The sequence below is a fragment of the Rana temporaria genome, chromosome 2, assembly GCF_905171775.1.
Source record: "Rana temporaria chromosome 2, aRanTem1.1, whole genome shotgun sequence".
NCBI lineage: Eukaryota > Metazoa > Chordata > Amphibia > Anura > Ranidae > Rana > Rana temporaria.
This window is the reverse complement of record NC_053490.1, coordinates 249,062,876-249,081,750: the sequence shown is the minus strand read 5'-3', so window position 1 is coordinate 249,081,750 and position 18,875 is coordinate 249,062,876. Positions and strand designations below refer to the sequence as shown.

Here is an 18,875-nt window from a genome sequence, read left to right as displayed (position 1 = left end):
TTAATTGGGCCAATACGTGTCTGCATGACTGGTATAGGTACAACAGATTTTAAACTCCTTTTGTGGATTGAGAATGATGTGATTGGTTTGCTGTAAAGTGCTGATGCATAGGTCAATACTCTATAAATGAGTCAAATAAATACATCTGCATTTTCATTGAAAATTGAAGTGGAGCTTTCATGAGCTATAATCAGACTTCCTTCTCCCATACCAGTTTTGTTGTTCACATTTCCCAGTGGTAGCAAAATTTAGGCAGGTGTTTATTAGCACAAATTAAGCAATCAGTTACTGTATGTTCTACCCTCATGACTAACAGAAATGCATAAACCCTAAAGTTACTGCTGATTGCTTGGCAGATCCAATTAAACACCTGCTCGGGCCTAGTTCAGCAAATCATTAAAATAATTAAATCCATAAAAAGAATTTAAAATCCTTACAATCGCTGCATTATTTTCTCATCCCTCAAACATTTGCAGACATTTTTCTTTTCAATGAGCATTATGGTTTTTACATATTTTATTGCTAATGTAGAGAACTCATGTTAAATACATGTTTATTATTCAAGTTGGTTTCACAAATCGCCATTTGAGAATTTTATGCATTTGAAAGTGCATAGGTTACACACTGGGGTTGATTTACTAAAGGCAAATAGACTGTGCAGACTGCAAGAGCTGATTTAGCCGATTGGCTAAAGCATGCAGCTGACCTGCATGCTTTGGCCAATCACAGCACAATGTGCTGTGAGAGCCATAATTGGCCAAAAGCAGGGTGTCTTTGGCCAATCATGGCTCAGGGGCTAGGTCTATGCCCCACACTATATGAATGAATGAATGAAAAACTTATAAAGCGCGGCGCATGCGAACTGAATCGCTTCTGGGCGCTAGTTGTTCGTGTCTCATGACATCAAAAGAGCAGAGTTTTGATCCGTCTTCTGAAAGTCAGGTGGTTTTCCTCCAACCGAATGCTGGTTGGTAAAGCGTTCCATAGTCTAGGACCCTGAAAAGCAAACCTTCTTTCTCCTTTGGACTTGTATTTGGTTTTTGGTACCCTGACCAGATTTTGGTCGGTGGATCGCAGAACGCGATTCGAATTGTGAGGTTCTATCTTGTCGCAAAGATATTGCGGAGCCTTCCCATGGATGCACTTATGTGTCAGGCAGAGTGCTTTAAATGCAATTCTGTCTTTTACTGGCAGCCAGTGAAGGGTTCTCAACGAAGGTGAGATTGATTCCCATTTTTTTTTCCCAGTCACCAGTCTGGCGGCCGTATTCTGAACGACTTGCAGACGGGAGATTTGGTACTTTGGGAGTCCGAGGTACAGGGCGTTAGCATAGTCCAGTCTGGAATTCACGATTGTTCCCACCACGACTGCTACGTCTTCTTTGGGGATAAATGGAATAAGTCTGCGTAGTAGGCGCAACAGATGGTGCGCTCCGCTGACTACTGACCCTATTTGTGCGTCCATTGTCATGAAGGTGTCGAAGATGACCCCGAGACTTTTGACTTTGGAGCTAGGGGTGATGATTTGGCCCAGAATGGGCGGGGGTGTCCAGGTTGTTGCCAGTTGACTCTTTCGGCTGGCGTGAAACATAAGGAGTTCTGTTTTTGAACTGTTGAGTTTAAGATAACTCTTAGTCATCCAGTTTTCTATCAAAGAGAGACATTTCTCTAAACTGAGATGATGATCCTTTTTGTTGCAGATGCGAAAATACAGTTGCGTATCGTCTGCATAAGAGTGATAGAGTAGTTCTTGGCTACTGATAATATCAAAGAGAGGGCGAAGATAGATGTTGAATAGCACCGGTGACAGGGGGGATCCTTGGGGGACTCCACATGACACCGTGCGCTTTTCCGACGTGAAACAACCCAATTTAACTGTTTGTGATCGGTTTTCAAGAAAGGAAGAAAACCATGGTAAATCACCTTCTGCGACTTCTGCTACCTTGGCTAGTCGCATTAGTAACAGTTTGTGGTCTACCGTGTCAAAGGCTGCGCTTAGGTCCAGCAGAACCAGGAGACAAGATTCTCCTTCGTCTGCGGCCTCGAGGGCATCGTCCCATATTTTGAGTAATGCCGTTTCTGTCCCGTGTCCGGGACGGAAGCCTGATTGTAATGGATCTAGTAGATTGTGGGTATCTAGATGCTGTTGCAGCTGTTGTACCACTACTTTCTCCATTATCTTGGAGAGAACATTTAGGCCTGTTATGGGACGGCGGTGAGTTGGGTCCTTGGGATCCAGGTTAGGTTTTTTCAAGATGGGCTGGATTGTGCCCTCTTTCAACAGGGATGGCACTGTGCCTTCCTTAAATGACTGGTTTATAAGCTGTGTGATGGGTGGTGCCAGGATGTCGGCACATTCCTTCAGCAGTTTGGTGGGGATGATATCATTGGGCGATGTGCTGTTCCGCAAAGCACCAATGATATTTTTTGTGGTATCGATGGAGATCGGTTCCAGAGTGAACTTTGTTGATTGTAGAGCGTTTCTGTGGGTGTTTTGTGGTTGATTGACGGTGGGGTTGAGGGGGGTATTGTTTTGCATGATGCTTTCCCGGATTCTTTCAATTTTGTTGATGAAGAAATCCGATAGTTCATTGCAGAACTCTTGGGTGTCTGAGTTGGGGACTTCAAGACATCCTGGATTCATGGTCTGGGTGACCATCTTGAAGAGTTCGCGGGGGCGGTTTAGGGCGCTGTTAATCGCCATAGAAAAATGATGTTTCTTGGCTTTGAAGATTTCTTTATGATATCGTGTTGTTATTGCCTTGTAGATGATGAGGTTATCCTCTGCAGGACTTCTTTTCCAGGCGGCTTCCGCCCTTCTGCGCTCTTGCTTCAGAAGCGACAGCTGGTTGTTGAACCAGCCGGACTTTCTTTTTCGGATGCAGGCTTTGCGTTTCGGTGCTACTAAATCGGCTGACTGTAGCAGGGCTGCGTTTATGGCATCCAGTGTATCTGCGGCTGTTTGATGTGGATGGATTGTTTTGATTCTGTTTCCCAAGGTAGATTTGAAGAGTTCCGAATGGAGCTTCTTCTGAGATCTAGCCCAGTGTATTGTCACCGGCTTGGGTGCTTTTATCACTGGGGGAATTTTGGAGATTATGAAATTAATTGCATGGTGGTCTGTCCATGGCAATGGTTCATTTTCTAAAATGCTTATTTTCAGATTTTGTCTGAAAATTAGGTCGAGTGTGTGACCTGAAGCATGTGTTGGCCCGCTTATAAGTTGCTGTAGCCCTAATCCCTCCAGGTGATCAATGCAGGCGTCCGCAATGGGATCCTGTGCGGAGTTGGCCCACAGATTAAAGTCCCCGAGCAGCAAAAGGTGTTTGCTGTTAAGGGTATAAGTGGATATAAACTCCGTTAATGATGGCAAAAACTGCGATTTTGGCCCAGGTGGCCTATAGCAGAGGAGAATGTGAACAGTCTCCTGGGGGGAAGTTTGAAGTTGAAGAGTAAGGGTTTCCATGAATGGAAGAGGATTTTGAAGGGCTGGCTTAGTGATTGTAATGCGATTCTTGTGGATCACCGCCAGGCCTCCTCCTCTTTGCCCTATTCTGTTTTCCGTTATAATGTGATAGTTTTCTGGCACCAATTCTCCGAGAATGGTGTTGCAGTCGTCTGAGAGCCAGCTTTCTGTAATAAAGAGGCAGTCTAGATCGTTTTGTAGTAAGAAATCGTGGATTTCTAATCGGTGTTTTACTGCCGATCTTGTGTTGATCAAAGCACATGATATGTGCTCGAGCTGGGTTAAATAGTTAAAATTTTTGATGGTCGATCGTCGATCGAATCTCAAAAGTTGCTCTATTTTTAAGGCTTTTTTGGTGACGGCTGGTAATGCTGTTGCAAATTGTCTCAGACCCCGAATAGAGTCCGCAGAGTATCGCAGATTAGCCATTGTCGCCAGTCACATTGTCGTCAGTCTTTCCTAATTGCGGTGGCCGCGAATGAGGCCTGGTCTGGCGCGGATGCGGGAAGAGCCGCGAGACGCCGGACGTGATGGGTGGAAGACTGTCCAAGTGAGGCGTCACTCGTTGAGTCTTCTCTCCCCGATTGGTCCAGAGGAAGGCGAAAAACCCCAGGCGTGCTGTGCCAATCTGCAGCGATCGGGGGAAAAAATTCCTTCCTGACCCCTTGATCTCCTGAACGGCGATCGGTGCAACCCTGGATCAATTGGCTAGGGGGGTGTGGTGGACCCTGCCTGGCTGCACTATCCCTGGGGAGAGCCGACTCGTTTGAGAGCGTCCTGCTCTCACTATCCCTGGGGTGAGCAGACTAAGATGAGAGCGTCTGCTGCACCGCTGAATCGATATAGCAAAAGTTCCAACTTTATTAGCTGCAAGCTTGTTCTGGATCAGTGATTGAAAAAAATAATGAAGACTCCTGTCTTACCTCCTGTTTCAAACTCCTGGTTTTTAACTCGCGCTTTTGATCAAAGAATGCACTTCTGATCAGAGAGTCCACATGTGAAGCCACCATCAACTGGGAGCCAGCTCCTCTGGGAGCTTGTACAGCCACTTTGTACTCACCTGTGAAGACCTGTGAACAAACACACACCTGTATAAGGCCGCGTACACACGTCCGAGAAACTCAACGGGCAAAACACATCGTTTTGCTCGTCGAGTTCCTTGTGAAGCCGCCGGGGATCTCGGCGAGCCAAATTTTCCCATTGCCGTCAAGGACATGTTCTCTTTTTGGCCCGACGAGATCCTTGTCGAAAATGTACACACGACCGGTTTTCTCGGCAAAAAAAACAACCCAGCAAGCTTCTTGCTGGTTTTTGCAGAGAAACTCGGCCGTGTGTACGAGGCCTAAGGCTGCTGCTTACACGGCTGCCGTATATAGTGAATGAATGGAGATTAGGCATTTGGTGTAGTGTGCAGTCAGCCAGTGTAGTATATATAATACAGTTCAGTGTATACAGTGCAGTCAGTGTAGTATATATAATGCAGTTCGGAGTATATAGTGCAGTCAAGTAGTATATATAGTACATTGCAGAGTATATAGTGCAGTCAGTGTAGTGTATACAACACAGTGCAGGGTTTATAAAGCAGTGCAGAGTATATAATACAGTGTATTGAAGGTTAAGGGGAGTTCTCTGACAGAATTAAAAATAAAAATGCATGGGGGTCCCCCCCCAAAATCCATACCAGGTCTTTTGGGTCTGGCATACATTTTAGGGGAACTCCACGCCAAAATTTAAAAAATAAACATGGAGAGGGTGCTTTGGGGTGGGGACAAGGGCCTCCATGGTGGGGGGCTTATTAGGATATGGAAGCCCCCAGATCCCACAACTCCCTATGTGAATGGGTATTGGGTACATTGTACCGCTATCCATTCACCCAAAAAAGTTTCAAAAAGTAAAAACCACAACAGTTTTTGAGAATTTAAAAAAAAAAAGTGTCCCGCGATGTCCATCCATCTTCAACAGGCCCAAAAAATAGAAAACATAGAAAACATTTAAAAAGCTCCACCTCCATGGGAGGCCTCCCGGTGACTGCTGCCTTTTGGTTTTGACAGCTGTTATATAGGCAAAGGCGGGGCCCCCCGGTGACGTAAAGGAGTGACCCTGCCTCATTCTGACATCACCTTACCTATATATGTGCTGTCAAAGCGAAAAGACATCAGTTGCCGGGAAGCCTGCTATGGTGGCAGAGTTTTTTTTTTTTTTCGGGTCCTTCGGGTGGCACGCTTGATGATGGATCTATTACGGACACTTTCTTTTTTAATAAAGGAATTGTCAAAAACTGCCTCTTGTGGTTTTTACCTTTTTACACTTTTTTAGGTGAATGTGAATCCCCCTATGTTCCTGATACTCATTCACATAGGGGGAGGGTGGGATCTGGGGGCCCCCTTGTTAAAGGGGGTTTGCAGATTCCCGATAAGCCCCCTGTCTGCAGACCCTGACAACCACGAGCCAGGTTTGTCGGGCAGAGCCCCCCTGCCCCAAAGCACCCACCCCCCCATGATGAGGGCATGTGGTCTGCTATGGTTAAGGGGGGTGCTCACTCTTAGTTTTACAGGCAGACTAAGAGAGCCCCCCAGGCACGATATTTAACCCATTCCCACTCAGCCTATAGCAGGATGATGGCCTGGCGTTGGTTGTGTTATCCTGACTGGACGTCATATGACGTCCAGCAGGATAAGCCGTGATCACGCACCCGTGGGAGAGCGCAGCACGACGATTGGTGGTGTGGTGTGTCACTCTGACACACCGCAACTTCGATAATGGTAAAGAGCCTATGACGTAGGCTCATTACCATGTGATCAGCTGTGATTTTTATTGTCCAACACTCCCCTCAAAACCTTCACTCCTCTAATTCTGGTCTCCAGCGTGTCCCTCAAACCTGTCTACACTCAGGTGACAGAACCTTCTCCTATCATACCCCAAAACTCTGGAACTTTCCAAGAGCAACAGATAGTCACCTTTTTTAAACTCTTTTAAACCAAACGGAAAACGATTTTCTTCAGACAAGCCTTTACCTAATGCCGCATACACACGATCTAAAATTCTGACAAGAAAACCGTGGATTTTTTCTGACGGAATATTGACTCAAACTTGTGTTGCATACACACGGTCACACAAATTTTGTCAGAAATTCTGACAGTCAAGAACGCTGTGATGTACGAGACGTATGACGGGCCGAGATCAATGAAGTTCAATAGGCAGTTCGGCTCTTCTGCTTAATTCTGAGCATGCATGTTTTTTTGCGCGTCGGAATTGCATACAGACGAGCGGATTTTCCGATAGGAACTTTTTCCGTCTGAAAAATAGAGAACGTGCTCTCAAACTTTTGTTGGCAGAAATTCCGACAGCAAAAGTCTGATGGAGCATACATTGGAATTTCTGACCAAAAGCTCACATCAGACTTTTCTTGTCGGAATTTTCGATCGTGTGTACTGTTCCTATCTTTTGTGGTGTATCCTTTGTTATTGGTTTGTTTGTTTTGTAAAGCGCTTTGAGAAGGTACTTTTTGAAGGTATTATATAAAGAACATTGTATGAATATTATCATTACACAAAGAATCAAGCACAGTGTCTACCTTTCCTACGCTCCACAGCTTTATACCTATTTCTGTAGGTACTTAAGGTGGGTGGCAAATAAACAAAGTGGTTCCATTTCGTAGTAACAAGATTATGAAGCGGTAGCCCCCTCTGCTGAAAATGTTGGATTGTCTGTCACCCCGCCCAGCCTGGCTTGTACCTGTCTTCATGCGTTCTTGAAGGTGGTCCCGACTGCACCCGAGCCCAGGCCCAAGGTCACCCCCAACTTTTTCATGAGGGACAGAGTTATATATGAGTTATAGATAAAGTTTTTTTTATATATATATATATATATATATATATATATATATATTTGCCTGAGCTATATATGCAGTCAAATTCATTCAGCTGGTTATTTTGCTTAGTGGCCCTAAAAATGTATTCTGCTTGCTAAACAAATATTGTATGTGTTTTGAAATGTAATTACATTGTGTATAATTTAATTGTTTTTGTTTCTTGTCTGACATAATTAATTTTATGACCTTTAAACATTTTTTTTTTTTAGAAATGTAATAGTCAATTTATTACATGTATAACTTACGAGTAAAATTGTTTAATTAGCAAATGGGTTTGAATATTAAAGTTAAAATGTATATAAAAAAAAACAAAACATTTTTTATATAGACTTTCAGAAAATCTATAGTTTGTGCACTGCTGGCAAAGGAAACTTTGCCAGGCTCAGTATTGTCCAGTAGGTGCTGCCGTCACTAAGGGGAAAACTGGCCCATATATAGTTCCCAAAATAAGCTGTTTTCCCACCAAAACCAGATGCCAATCAGCAACAGAGATAACTTAATATTGCTCTTGTTGGCTTCCCAAGGCCCAGAGCACTTGTACACCATGCTTCTGGTCACCATCTTTATGACATCATGATGCAAAAATGTCTCATGTCATCAGGGCCCGAGCACCGGAGGTGCACATAATCAGAACCCATAAAGGCTCTCGGCATGCACACAAGGCCACCTTTACTTGCCACTAATACACAGGAGGTGGGGTGGTAGAAGAATTTCTCCCATCCACACATGCACAAGGCAGAAGTCCGCACCCTATTAAGCCATCAATATAGATAGGGCCTTGGCCCCGGTGCTTACTTCGGATCCAGCAGCTGCGAGGGACCCCTAGAGGGTAAAAGGAAGATCACAACCAATGCATGAAAAGTATTTTACAAACAGAATCAGCAAGAATATTTGGCCCAGAATATCCTTACTATTTACAGTATAACAACAATTTATAACAGCTTATCTATAACCAGAGATCAACCTAAAATAAAAACAATACAGTAAAGTTGGCAGCAAATGTATCTATTCATTGTGTGTTGATCATTATTTAATTTAATATAAGTCTTTAAAACAATCATCCTCAACTTATTTAAATTGTGTTCAGTTTATACAGTGTAAATGTACAATTACAGAAAGGGTTAAAACTCATTGCCTCATTTAGCCCTGGCAGTATGATGGCCCTAAGATGTTGTTTCCTGCTGCAGGACTCTCTTGTCACCCCCTCTTGGATCCTAATGCAGCTTATTGAGTGCCATAAAGTGCATTAAGGATGCATCAAAGTTGTGAACCAGACCTTCGTGTTGACCAATTGGAGAGACAATCTTTTTGATTCCCAATATAATACACATGATCATCCAATCGCTTGTGAAATGGTCTTTTTGTTTTCCCCATGTAGAATGTGCCACATGCAAAATAATTACACAATGGTACAGGACTCCAGATAAGCTACATAGATATTACCCAAACATAAAAAGCGAATGCTGGAGATGTAAGGCAGAAAATGGTACGATGATGCATATTTTCTGGACATGCCCTAGAATTAAGGAGTTCTGGGGAGGGGTCCGGAAGATTACACAAGAATTCAGTAAAATGATTATACCAGAGGACCCAGCTTTTTTCCTGCTGCATCTGTCAGACATTCCCTGGGGAATAAAAGGGAACCCATTACTGTATCTGTTGAATGCTGCCAAAGCATGTATACCGCTCAAATGGAAACAAACTCAACTCCCCACCCTGAGTATGTGGATTAGGAAGGTGGAAGAGGTGAATAGAATGGAGGATCTGATATGGACAAATAGGAAAAAAAGGGAAGTATATTGTAAAATCTGGACACCATGGAATGATTGGATTCAGTCTGAGGGAGAGCGGGGGCTGATGGAGGGGGAGTAGGGTGGATGGAGGGGGTGGGGGAGAGAGAGAGATATTCGTGGGGTATCCCCCTTTTTTTTTTTTTTTTTTTATTAGAAAGGGTTGGGAAAACCTGGGAATGCATATCAAGATAAGGAACTAAAGGGAACTATAAAAAACATGGGGGAAGAGGGCACGGGGAGTGGGCTAAAATAAAATGGGAAGGCATGGGACAGCGTCCACCCATGTCCAAACATTAGGGAATTTGAAGTCTCTGTTTATTAAACGCTACCCCCTGTTATGGACCAATATTATACCAATATTAATTGGCCATGCTCCCGACACGGAAGAGTGGGAGGACGGGAATTAACGGGGGAAATGAAAAGACCCCAATGGTAGGAACGTTATTGTTTAGTTCCTTTTCCTTCCTTTCTCTCTCTTGTGTAATTTTCTTTTTCTTTTCTTGAGATTAACGAATAGAGAGATTGTACTGTAATAAGTCTACTGGAATGTGCTTGGATTTATTTACTTATTTTTGTTAGGTGACTGCTATTTCTTATGTTTTGTATAAATGTAGGAGGAAAAAAATATTGTTTATATATATATATATATATATATATATATATATATATATATATATATATATATATATATATTTTTTGAAAATAAAGAAATTGAAAAAAAAAAAGAAAGAATGTGCCACATGATGTTCTCATGATGTCTGGGGACAAACCACGCCCCATTTAGAAGTAAACACACAGTGCTCTCTTTAATAAATGGGCATTTAGGTTAACTGTTACATCTAAAATTTCCTTGGTACAGCGTTTTCAGTAAAATAAACCACGACCCGAGCAAGAGCTCACATGCTTGCCAATTATTTTATCTGAGCTTAGCAAATACAAAAACATATATAAATATTTACTGATGATGATGTGCGTATTTAGTAATACATTTAACCATGTCCAAACTCCTCTTCTGTGCTTGACTAAAAAGGATCTTCAACTCTGACCCATTCACTGTCTTTTAGTATGCTTGTTTGAGGGATTTTCTGCTATAACCACTGCATAGCAGGCAATCCTTCAAAGCTGCTGCCTCTCTTTAAGGCTCCATTCACACCTAGGCGTATTGTCGCCTGTAGCGCGACGCTATTGCAGCCTGCAATACGCTGGAGGGGTGATTTAGCATTGTCGGCTATGGAGATGGTTCACATCTCCACGCTGAACGCCGAAACGCAGTACGCCTGAAGCTCAAAACAAGTCCCAGACCTTTTATCAGGCGGCTTTCGGCGTTCGGCATAGCCGACAATGTTGATCACCCCTCCGGCGTATGTTAGGCTTAAAAAACACTGCGTTTTGTCGCGGCAAATCGCGGGCCAAAACGCAGCAATTTGTCACGGCAAATCGCGGTAACATACGCCACGTTCAGGTGTGAATGCAGCCTAAATATCAGATTCTTCCAAATAGTTCCCTTTAATTCTTAAATATTGCCCATATAAAAAGCCTTTTCCTAATCCGGGAGTTGGCAACCCGTTGTTCGCAAACTACCTGTCAATTGTGGGCAGGTGACAGGAGGGGTGGTGGCACTTGCTGGAAATAATCTGTTTTTACCTCCTGCAGCAGCTGAAAGTAGGCTTCTCCTCTCCCTCCCAACGGATCGCTTTATTATAGGGAGTGTGAAAGGAGATGGTAAATGTGTAATTTACCGTCTATCTTTTTCTGAACTAACTAATCGTATCAATCACCCACAGTGTTTATTCATAACCGAAGCATAGTTAATGAATGAAGTTCGTGAATGTACAGGATGCCGCTTAGCACAAAGCACTTCCCATTAATTTACTGTCCAGTGCAGCTGAGAGAGGGGATTGGGAAATCTCTGTCTTTAGTCTCTTTCTCTGTCTCAAAAGTGAGACATCATGGGGTCTGTTTGGACCCCAAATATTTCACCAAAGCTTCCCAACAGGGATCATAAATAATAAAAAGAAAGTATTATTGTAATTTTTTTTTTTAAATAATACAAAAAAAAAACTGCTGACACCATCTATTGCTCATTCCTTGTGTAATGGAGATGAAGAGAATAGGACATGTTTGAAATTTAGCCTTGGTAATAACTATGGCTCCTTCCATAGATACAGTGGCATGATTAAGCATCTCCATCCTAGAACAGGATTATAAGGTGAAATTTAGGGGAAACTAGCCTGAAAGAAAAACAGAATGCAGTGACAACATCTAAGCAGCAAGATAGCACATTTTTGTTTTAGGATTTGAATATGCTTCAGCGGTGGGTTTATTAGAAATGGAGTATCAGTCTTTCATTGTTGAGATAATGAAGTACTTAGAAGTCTTAGAAATTGGAATTGCACAATATATTTTCGGAAACAGTGATGACCTTGTTTTTTGTTTTTTAAACAGGTTTTATTGAAAATATTCAATAAAAAAGCAAGTGTACATTCACAAAGAACAGAGATTCCGAGTTAAGGAAACTTGTATCAAGAATGTTACACATTTTAAAGTCATCACAAAAAGTGAAAAGCAGGAAATTAAAAAACAAACAAAAGACTTTCGATTAAATAGTAAATGTATGATCTTATTTCAATGCAATATTTGAATAATGAATTTTTATGACTAATATTTTTTAATGTATTGTCATTTCTAATAAATGAAGGAAGAAGATGCCATTCCATCATGTGACTGCTGGCTTGTTGTACAAAGGAAATACCTACTTGAACCGATCACTTTCCACAGGAAGCGATAGCGAGCAGCTTGCCAACATCTCAGTGGAAGAACTAGATGGTAAGGTTCATATTGTTAATGGCACTAGTATCCAAAAAATAAATAAAAAATCACATGCAGTATATGTTTCTTAGATACTATTTACAAAATAAGCTTATTTTTCTAGTGATGGGCACATGTATCCTTATACAGAGGTTATTACAGGCTTTCGACCTTTGATAAATACAAATATAAATATAAATACTGTTTCCTTTGGCAACTTTGTCAATGCTTTTTTTAGGGGAAGTACTGTATCTTTTCTACTTTTGCCCTATTATGACATTGAATTAATTAACTCATAGATTGCTCAACTGGAAACATAAGGTTATGCCATGTTTTCTAACAAAGAACTTATTTTAATCTTCATTTACCATGAGCTTAATGGTGTTCACATCTGATTAAAAAAAACTGGAATGTGAATGTGTAAAGTATAATGATCTATAGAATAATCAGATTTAACTTTAGTGTAGCAAATCAAAGAAGAGACTTCTACTGATTGTTTGGACCAATTTGCAGCACTTTTCTATGACTTCTTTACTAAAAAAAGCCAGATATACAAATATCTATGGGCCAGATTCACAGTGAGAGTACGCCGGCGTATCTACTGATACACCGGCGTACTTTCAAATTTGCCGCGTTGTATCTTTAGTTTGAATCCTCAAACCAAGATACGACGGCTTCTGGCTTCGATCCGACAGGCGTACGGCTTCGTACGCCTTCGGATCATAGGTGCAATACTTCGGCGCCCGCTGGGTGGAGTTCGCAGCGTCGGGTATGCTAATTAGCTTTTTCCGTCGATCCACGAAGGTACGCCCAGCCGTCGCATTCTCTTACATCGTCGCTAGTCAGCTTTTCCCGGCGTATAGTTAAAGCTTCTATTTCGTGGCGTATAGATAGACTTGCCATGTTAAAGTATGGCCGTCGTTCCCGCGTCGAATTTAAAAATTTTTTTTGCGTAAGTCGTCCGTGAATAGGAAAAGACGTAACACGTCTACGTTCAAAAAATGACGTCGGTGCAACGTCATTTCGCGCAAAGCACGGCGGGAAATTTAAAAACGGAGCATGCGCATTTCAATCAGCGCGGGGACGCGCTTCATTTTTGATTTTTTTGGGTTAATTGTTTTTTATTTGGTTTTAAAATGACTTGGTACAACAGGCAGATAGTTAAACAGGTATCGATATTACAGCATACACGAATACATATAAACCAAGAGGACCAAACGTCAGCAACCTACAGCCAGTACCGACCATGTTCCTAGCTTGTATAACCGCGGGTACCTGGTGCCTTCTATGACTCCTAGCCATAAACCTAATCTCCCCCCCCCATCCCCCCACTCTACCCCTGTCTAAGGGAGCGTATTGCCCCTTTAATTGGTCCAGTGTGCAGGAAGACTAGTAGGTAAGGGAGGAGGCCGCTGCGTTTTTCTATTTCCTCAATGTGTTGGTATGCGAGGTCAGGTTCCCCAGGGTGCAAAACCCTAGCGGAGCTCCCAGGGAACCCACCCCTGCGGCAGTGAGTGCCAGCCATCGCTGACGGGGGGGGGAGCATGGTATCCTGGAGACCTTTTCTCGAGTTCCCCTAGCCTATAAGACGCGCTTCATTTAAATGAATCACGCCCCCTACCCGCCCAATTTTAAATACGCGCCGATTCGAAATTCCGCCAGGTAAGATACGGCGACGTAACGTATCTCTGATACGCTGCGCCAGGGCAATTCTTTGTGAATCTGGCCCTATGTTTTTAAGAACACCTGCTGTAACAGAAAAAGTACTCCACTCTTACTGATCTTTACTCCATGGCTGCCATTTTATTGTTTTGTTCTCTTTAGTACTTTCTGAGTCACTGACCTGTAGCAATAATAGGGATCAGGATCTCTGGCTTTGATATTATTTTTTTCTGTGCTAGATTTGTAAAACATTAGCACCAAACACATCCAGGTAACTAGCATTTTTAGAAGAAGACATGCAATGTGAACTCCCATTTTTATATCATTACTGATTTACTTTATTAAAACAAAATATGCAATTCTGTAAAAAATAAGAATGTGATATCAACAATTACTTGTTAATTAATAATTATTTGCAATATAAACTCAATTCAGGCGCTCACTGGAAATTACTTTACTTTCATAGCTGCATTTCTTGCGTGTCTCATTACAACATTGTGAATTGAATTGTGTTTACTTTTGAAGTATTTATCAGAGCATCAAAATGTAGCTCCTGTTCCACAGGTGCCATCTTTTTTTACAAGGCGTTGCATGGTACAGTAGGTACAATGGTAGCAAGTGGTGGCTGCAGCACTGGGAACATGCTACATGTTCCACCCTAAAATCGAGTGGAACATGTAACATGTTCCTAAAGGTAAACTTATCCTTTAAAATATAAATATATATATTTTTTTTTATATAGAAGGGTGTATAGTTCTGCTTTAATATATTTCAAAACAACTCCCCTCTCACATTGGTCAGAATTTGTATTCATATGTGTATATAGGTATTGTGTTACTTATTAATACACCATTATTTCGTACAGTATTGCCTTGTACACACGACCGTTTTTCACGACGAGAAAATTTACATTTTTTATATTGGTTGTGTATATTCCCAAGCAGTTTTCTCAATGAAAAAACTGCCCGCAAAAAAATGAAACTAGCTCTTTTTTTTCTCGGCGTGTTTCCCGTCAGTCTTTTTCTCGTTGCGAAAAACGCTCGTGTGTATGCTTTTCCGAGGGGAAAAAAAACACGCATGCTCAGAATCAAGTATGCAGCCCAAAGGGTGGCGCCATTTGAAAGGAACTTCCCCTTTATAGTCCCGTCATACGTGTTGTATGTCACCGTGCTTTGGTCAGACTTTTTTTGCATGAACGTGTGTAAGCACTCCGGGCTGGAGAGGAATCCCGTCGGGAAAAACGTTGTTTTTTCCCTGCTGAGAAAAATAGTCGTGTGTACGAGGCATATGTCCTTTTTCCTACAATCATAACACAAATGGTTGGTTGTTTTGAGTAAACAATTTTGTGCTTCTGTGCTATATTTATAAGACTTTCAGCATCAAAACATCAGAAAATCAGCTTTTGCGATTTTCACCTCTTTAAAACTAACTCTATTTGATTTTTTCATCTTTGGTTATAATGCATGCTAATTACACGAGAAGTTGATTTATAAATAAATGTTATTTTTATTTTGTAGAAGGTGAAATAAATTTGTTTTGATAAAGTTATCATAAACTAGGACTACTGCTTTAGCAATAACATTTCAGTAAATACAGTAACACAAATTTAGGATGGTGTGTTTCTTGCTGAAGTCACAATAATCTAAAACAGTGAAAGTAATGAGACATGGAATACCAGGCAAAACTACTAACATTATTCTGTGCAGCTTATATGCAAAATAAGAGTATACTAACAAATATGTTAAGATAAAAATTTAACAAATGTTTGCAAAAAATAACAGATACTGAAAGTTACAGCCAGTATATTACTAGGTTTAGCATACCAAACAAATAGCAAAATCAAATAGTACAGTAAAGTGTGCAGAAAAACAATTGCACATGCTGAAGGACATGTTAATGAGTATACTAAAAATAAGTGCGGCAGTCAGTCAAAGCATACTGCAGATAACAGATGTTCATAAAGACCGATAATCAGAACAGACAAATGACCCAGGCAGAATACCTAGGGAGCTAAAACCAAACATCAAATGATAACCAAGATACAATGCATAAAAATAGGTCACAAAATTACTAAGATAGGTAGGAGGAATGTATTGACAAATATATAGGATCACAAAGTCAGGGTCATATGACTATGGATGCTTGCTTAAAAGGACAAATACACAAAATGTTGAAAAACAGAGCAAAAAGGAAAATTGTTTATTAGACATGCTACTGAAATATAAATAATTAGGATATAATTGTGGCTATTAGCCTATGCACAGATATGAAATCACACATATAAATATTAACTGGGTCAGGCTCAGAAGATGATGCATCAATGCCAGTCAAAAAAGACATCCAAGGTTTTACTTATCTAAAGTGCACTTTACATTTCTAGCTGCTTTGCAAACTTTAGAGCCCTCTGCAGGAAAATTAAATGTTCATTGATTAGCTGAAGAGTCAGTGAATTAAAAATATTGTCAATGATTGCTAGACCATTTTAGCAGCTACAACAGCTAATACAAATATAGATGGAACAAGATGTTAAAAATGAGCTCTAGCTAAACTGTCAGCTTAAATGTGTATATATATATATATATATATATATATATATATATATATATATATATATATATATCACACAATGTATTACCAAAAGTATTGGGATGCCTGCCTTTACATAAACACATGGGGCCAGATTCACAGAAAAAGTATGCCGGCGTATCTACTGATACACCGGCGTACTTTCAAATTTTCCGCGTCGTATCTTTAGTTTATCTTGGTGCATTATCCTGCTGGAAGTAGCCCTCAGAAGATGGGTACACTGTAGTCATAAAGGGAAGGACATGGTCAGGTAGGCCGTGGCATTTAAACAATGTTCAATTGCTACTAAGGGGCCCAAAGTGTGCCAAGAAAATACTCCCCACATCATTACACCACCAGCCTGAACCGTTGGTACAAGGCAGGATGGATCCATGCTTTCATGTTGTTTACGCAAAATTCTAACCCTACCATCTGAATGTCACAGCTGAAATCTAGACTTATCAGACCAGGCAATGTTTTTCCAATCTTCTATTGTCCATTTTTTGGTGAGCCTATGTTAATTGTAGCCTTAGTTTCCTGTTTTTAGCTAACAGGAGGGGCACCCATTGTTGTCTTCTTCTTCTGTAGCCCATCTGCTTCAAGGTTTGATGTGTTGTGCATTCAGAGATGGTATTCTGCATACCTTGGTGGTAACGAGTGGTTGTTTGCGTTACTGTTGCCTTTCTACCATCTCATACCAGTCTGTCCATTCTCCTCTGACCTCTGGCATCAACAATGCATTTTTTCCACACAACTGCTACTCACTGGATATTTTTACTTTTTCAGACCATTCTCTGTAAACCCTAGAGATGTTTGTGCGTGAAAATCCCAGTAAATCAGCAGTTTTTGAAAGACCAAGCCCGTCTAGCACCAACAACCATGCCATGTTCAAAGTCTCCTAAATATTCTTTCTTCCCCATTCTAATGCTCGGTTTGAACTTCAGCAAGTCATCTTCACCACATCTAGATGCCTAAATGCATTGAGTTGCTGCCATGTAATTGTCTGCTTAGCAATTTGTGTTACCAAGCAATTGAACAGGTGTACCCAATAAAGTGGCCAGTGAGTGTACCTACCAAGGTGTTCAGATGATGAGGTCATCCTTGTGCTCCTCCCTCATGTAAAAAAGCTCCATGTAAAACAAAGCTCTAATTGGCTTAAAGTATTGCCGCTCCCTCTCTCGCACCCTAATTTCATAGGAATAGGGGACCAAATAAAGATGCTCAAAACCAGTGCAGGAGAAGAAGTTCTGGGTTAAAACAATGTACAAAAGATAAACAAAAACTAGACCAAGCATACCCTCTGCAGTCTGCACATAATATGCTCACACTCCTTGTGTGTCTTCACGTGCAGCAGTTCTATAAGCAACTGTTGATAGTATATTTATGGTATCCTCTAAGTAGCTTACCAACTTAGTCAGAACATTCTACTAGTTAGCATTTACAGTTAGGTCCATGTTCTGTATATTTGGACATAGGCACAATTTTCATATTTTTGGCTCTGTATGCCACCAGAATAAAATTAAAACAAAACAATCCAAATTAATTTGAAATGCAGACTTTCAGCTTTAATTCAAGGGGTTGAACATAAATATCAAGTACACATTTTACAACCATTTTTTTACACAGTCCCCCCATTTTCAGGGGCTCAAATGTAATTGGACAAATGAATATAATCATAGATAAAATGTTCATTTTTTTTTATTTTATTGAGAATCCTTTACTGGCAATGAATGCCTGAAGTCTGGAACCCATAGACCAAAGACTGGGTTTCCTCCTTTTGTTGATGATTTGCCAGGCTCTAACTGCAGCTGTCTTCAGTTGTTCTTTGTTTCTGCCTTTAGTTTTGCCTTCAGCAAGTGAAATGCATGCTCAATTGGGCTGAGATCGGGTGATTGACTAGCCATTGCATAATATTCCACTTTTTTGTTCAAAAGCTCCTGGGATGCTTTTGCAGTGTGTTTTAGATCATTGTCAATCTCTACTGTGAAGTGCTGTCCAATCAACTTTGCTGCATTTGGTTGAATCGTGGCTGAGAGTATATCTCTAAACACAGCAGAATTCATCCGGCTGCTTCTGTCTTCTGTCACATCATCAATAAACACCAATGACCCAGTGCCACTGTAATCCATGCATGCCCATGACATCACACTGCCTCCACCATGTTTTACAGATGACGTGTGCTTTGGATCATGAGCTGTTCCAAGCCCTCTCCACACTTTTTTCATCCAAAGAATGTTTTTTGGCAACGTCTAATCTGGCTTTTCTATTCTTCAGGCTTATGAATGTGGTGAACCCTCTGTATTTGCTCTTGTGAGATCTTCTCTTGATTGTAGACTTTGACAATGACACACGCACCTCCTGGAAAGTGTCCTTCAGTTGTCTGTTGTCCTACCCTTAAGAAATCAAAAGGAGACGGACACTGGGGAGCTGGGTGGGCCCTCTCTCAATTGGCCAAAGCAATAAGAACAAAAGCACAATGGGAGGCACCAGAATGGCGCCAAAACTAACCTGTATTGATCCCATCATTGACTGCATACACACAGTCATTCCCAGGGTCATCACTACCTGCCATCCGGGGGGGGGGGGGAGTTACTATATTTTTATGTGTCTTAGGAAGAGCATAGAATATAGATATGGTTGGATGCTTAATGATTAAATCGTCCCTAGTGTATTTAGTGATAATAACACGACAGAAGGCCGAATTCACCAAT

At 41.2% G+C, this 18,875-nt stretch overlaps 1 protein-coding gene across 1 annotated transcript in view; it reads left to right on the top strand.

Moving 5' to 3' along the window:
* The window catches only part of CALN1 (calneuron 1), a 360,637-nt gene that overhangs the window by 96,268 nt on the left and 245,494 nt on the right, over positions 1-18,875 (top strand). The window contains exon 2 of the mRNA XM_040336748.1: positions 11,828-11,955. Within this exon, the coding sequence (XP_040192682.1) occupies positions 11,835-11,955 (121 nt within the window). The 5' untranslated portion in view covers positions 11,828-11,834. The remainder of the gene's footprint in view (positions 1-11,827; positions 11,956-18,875) is intronic.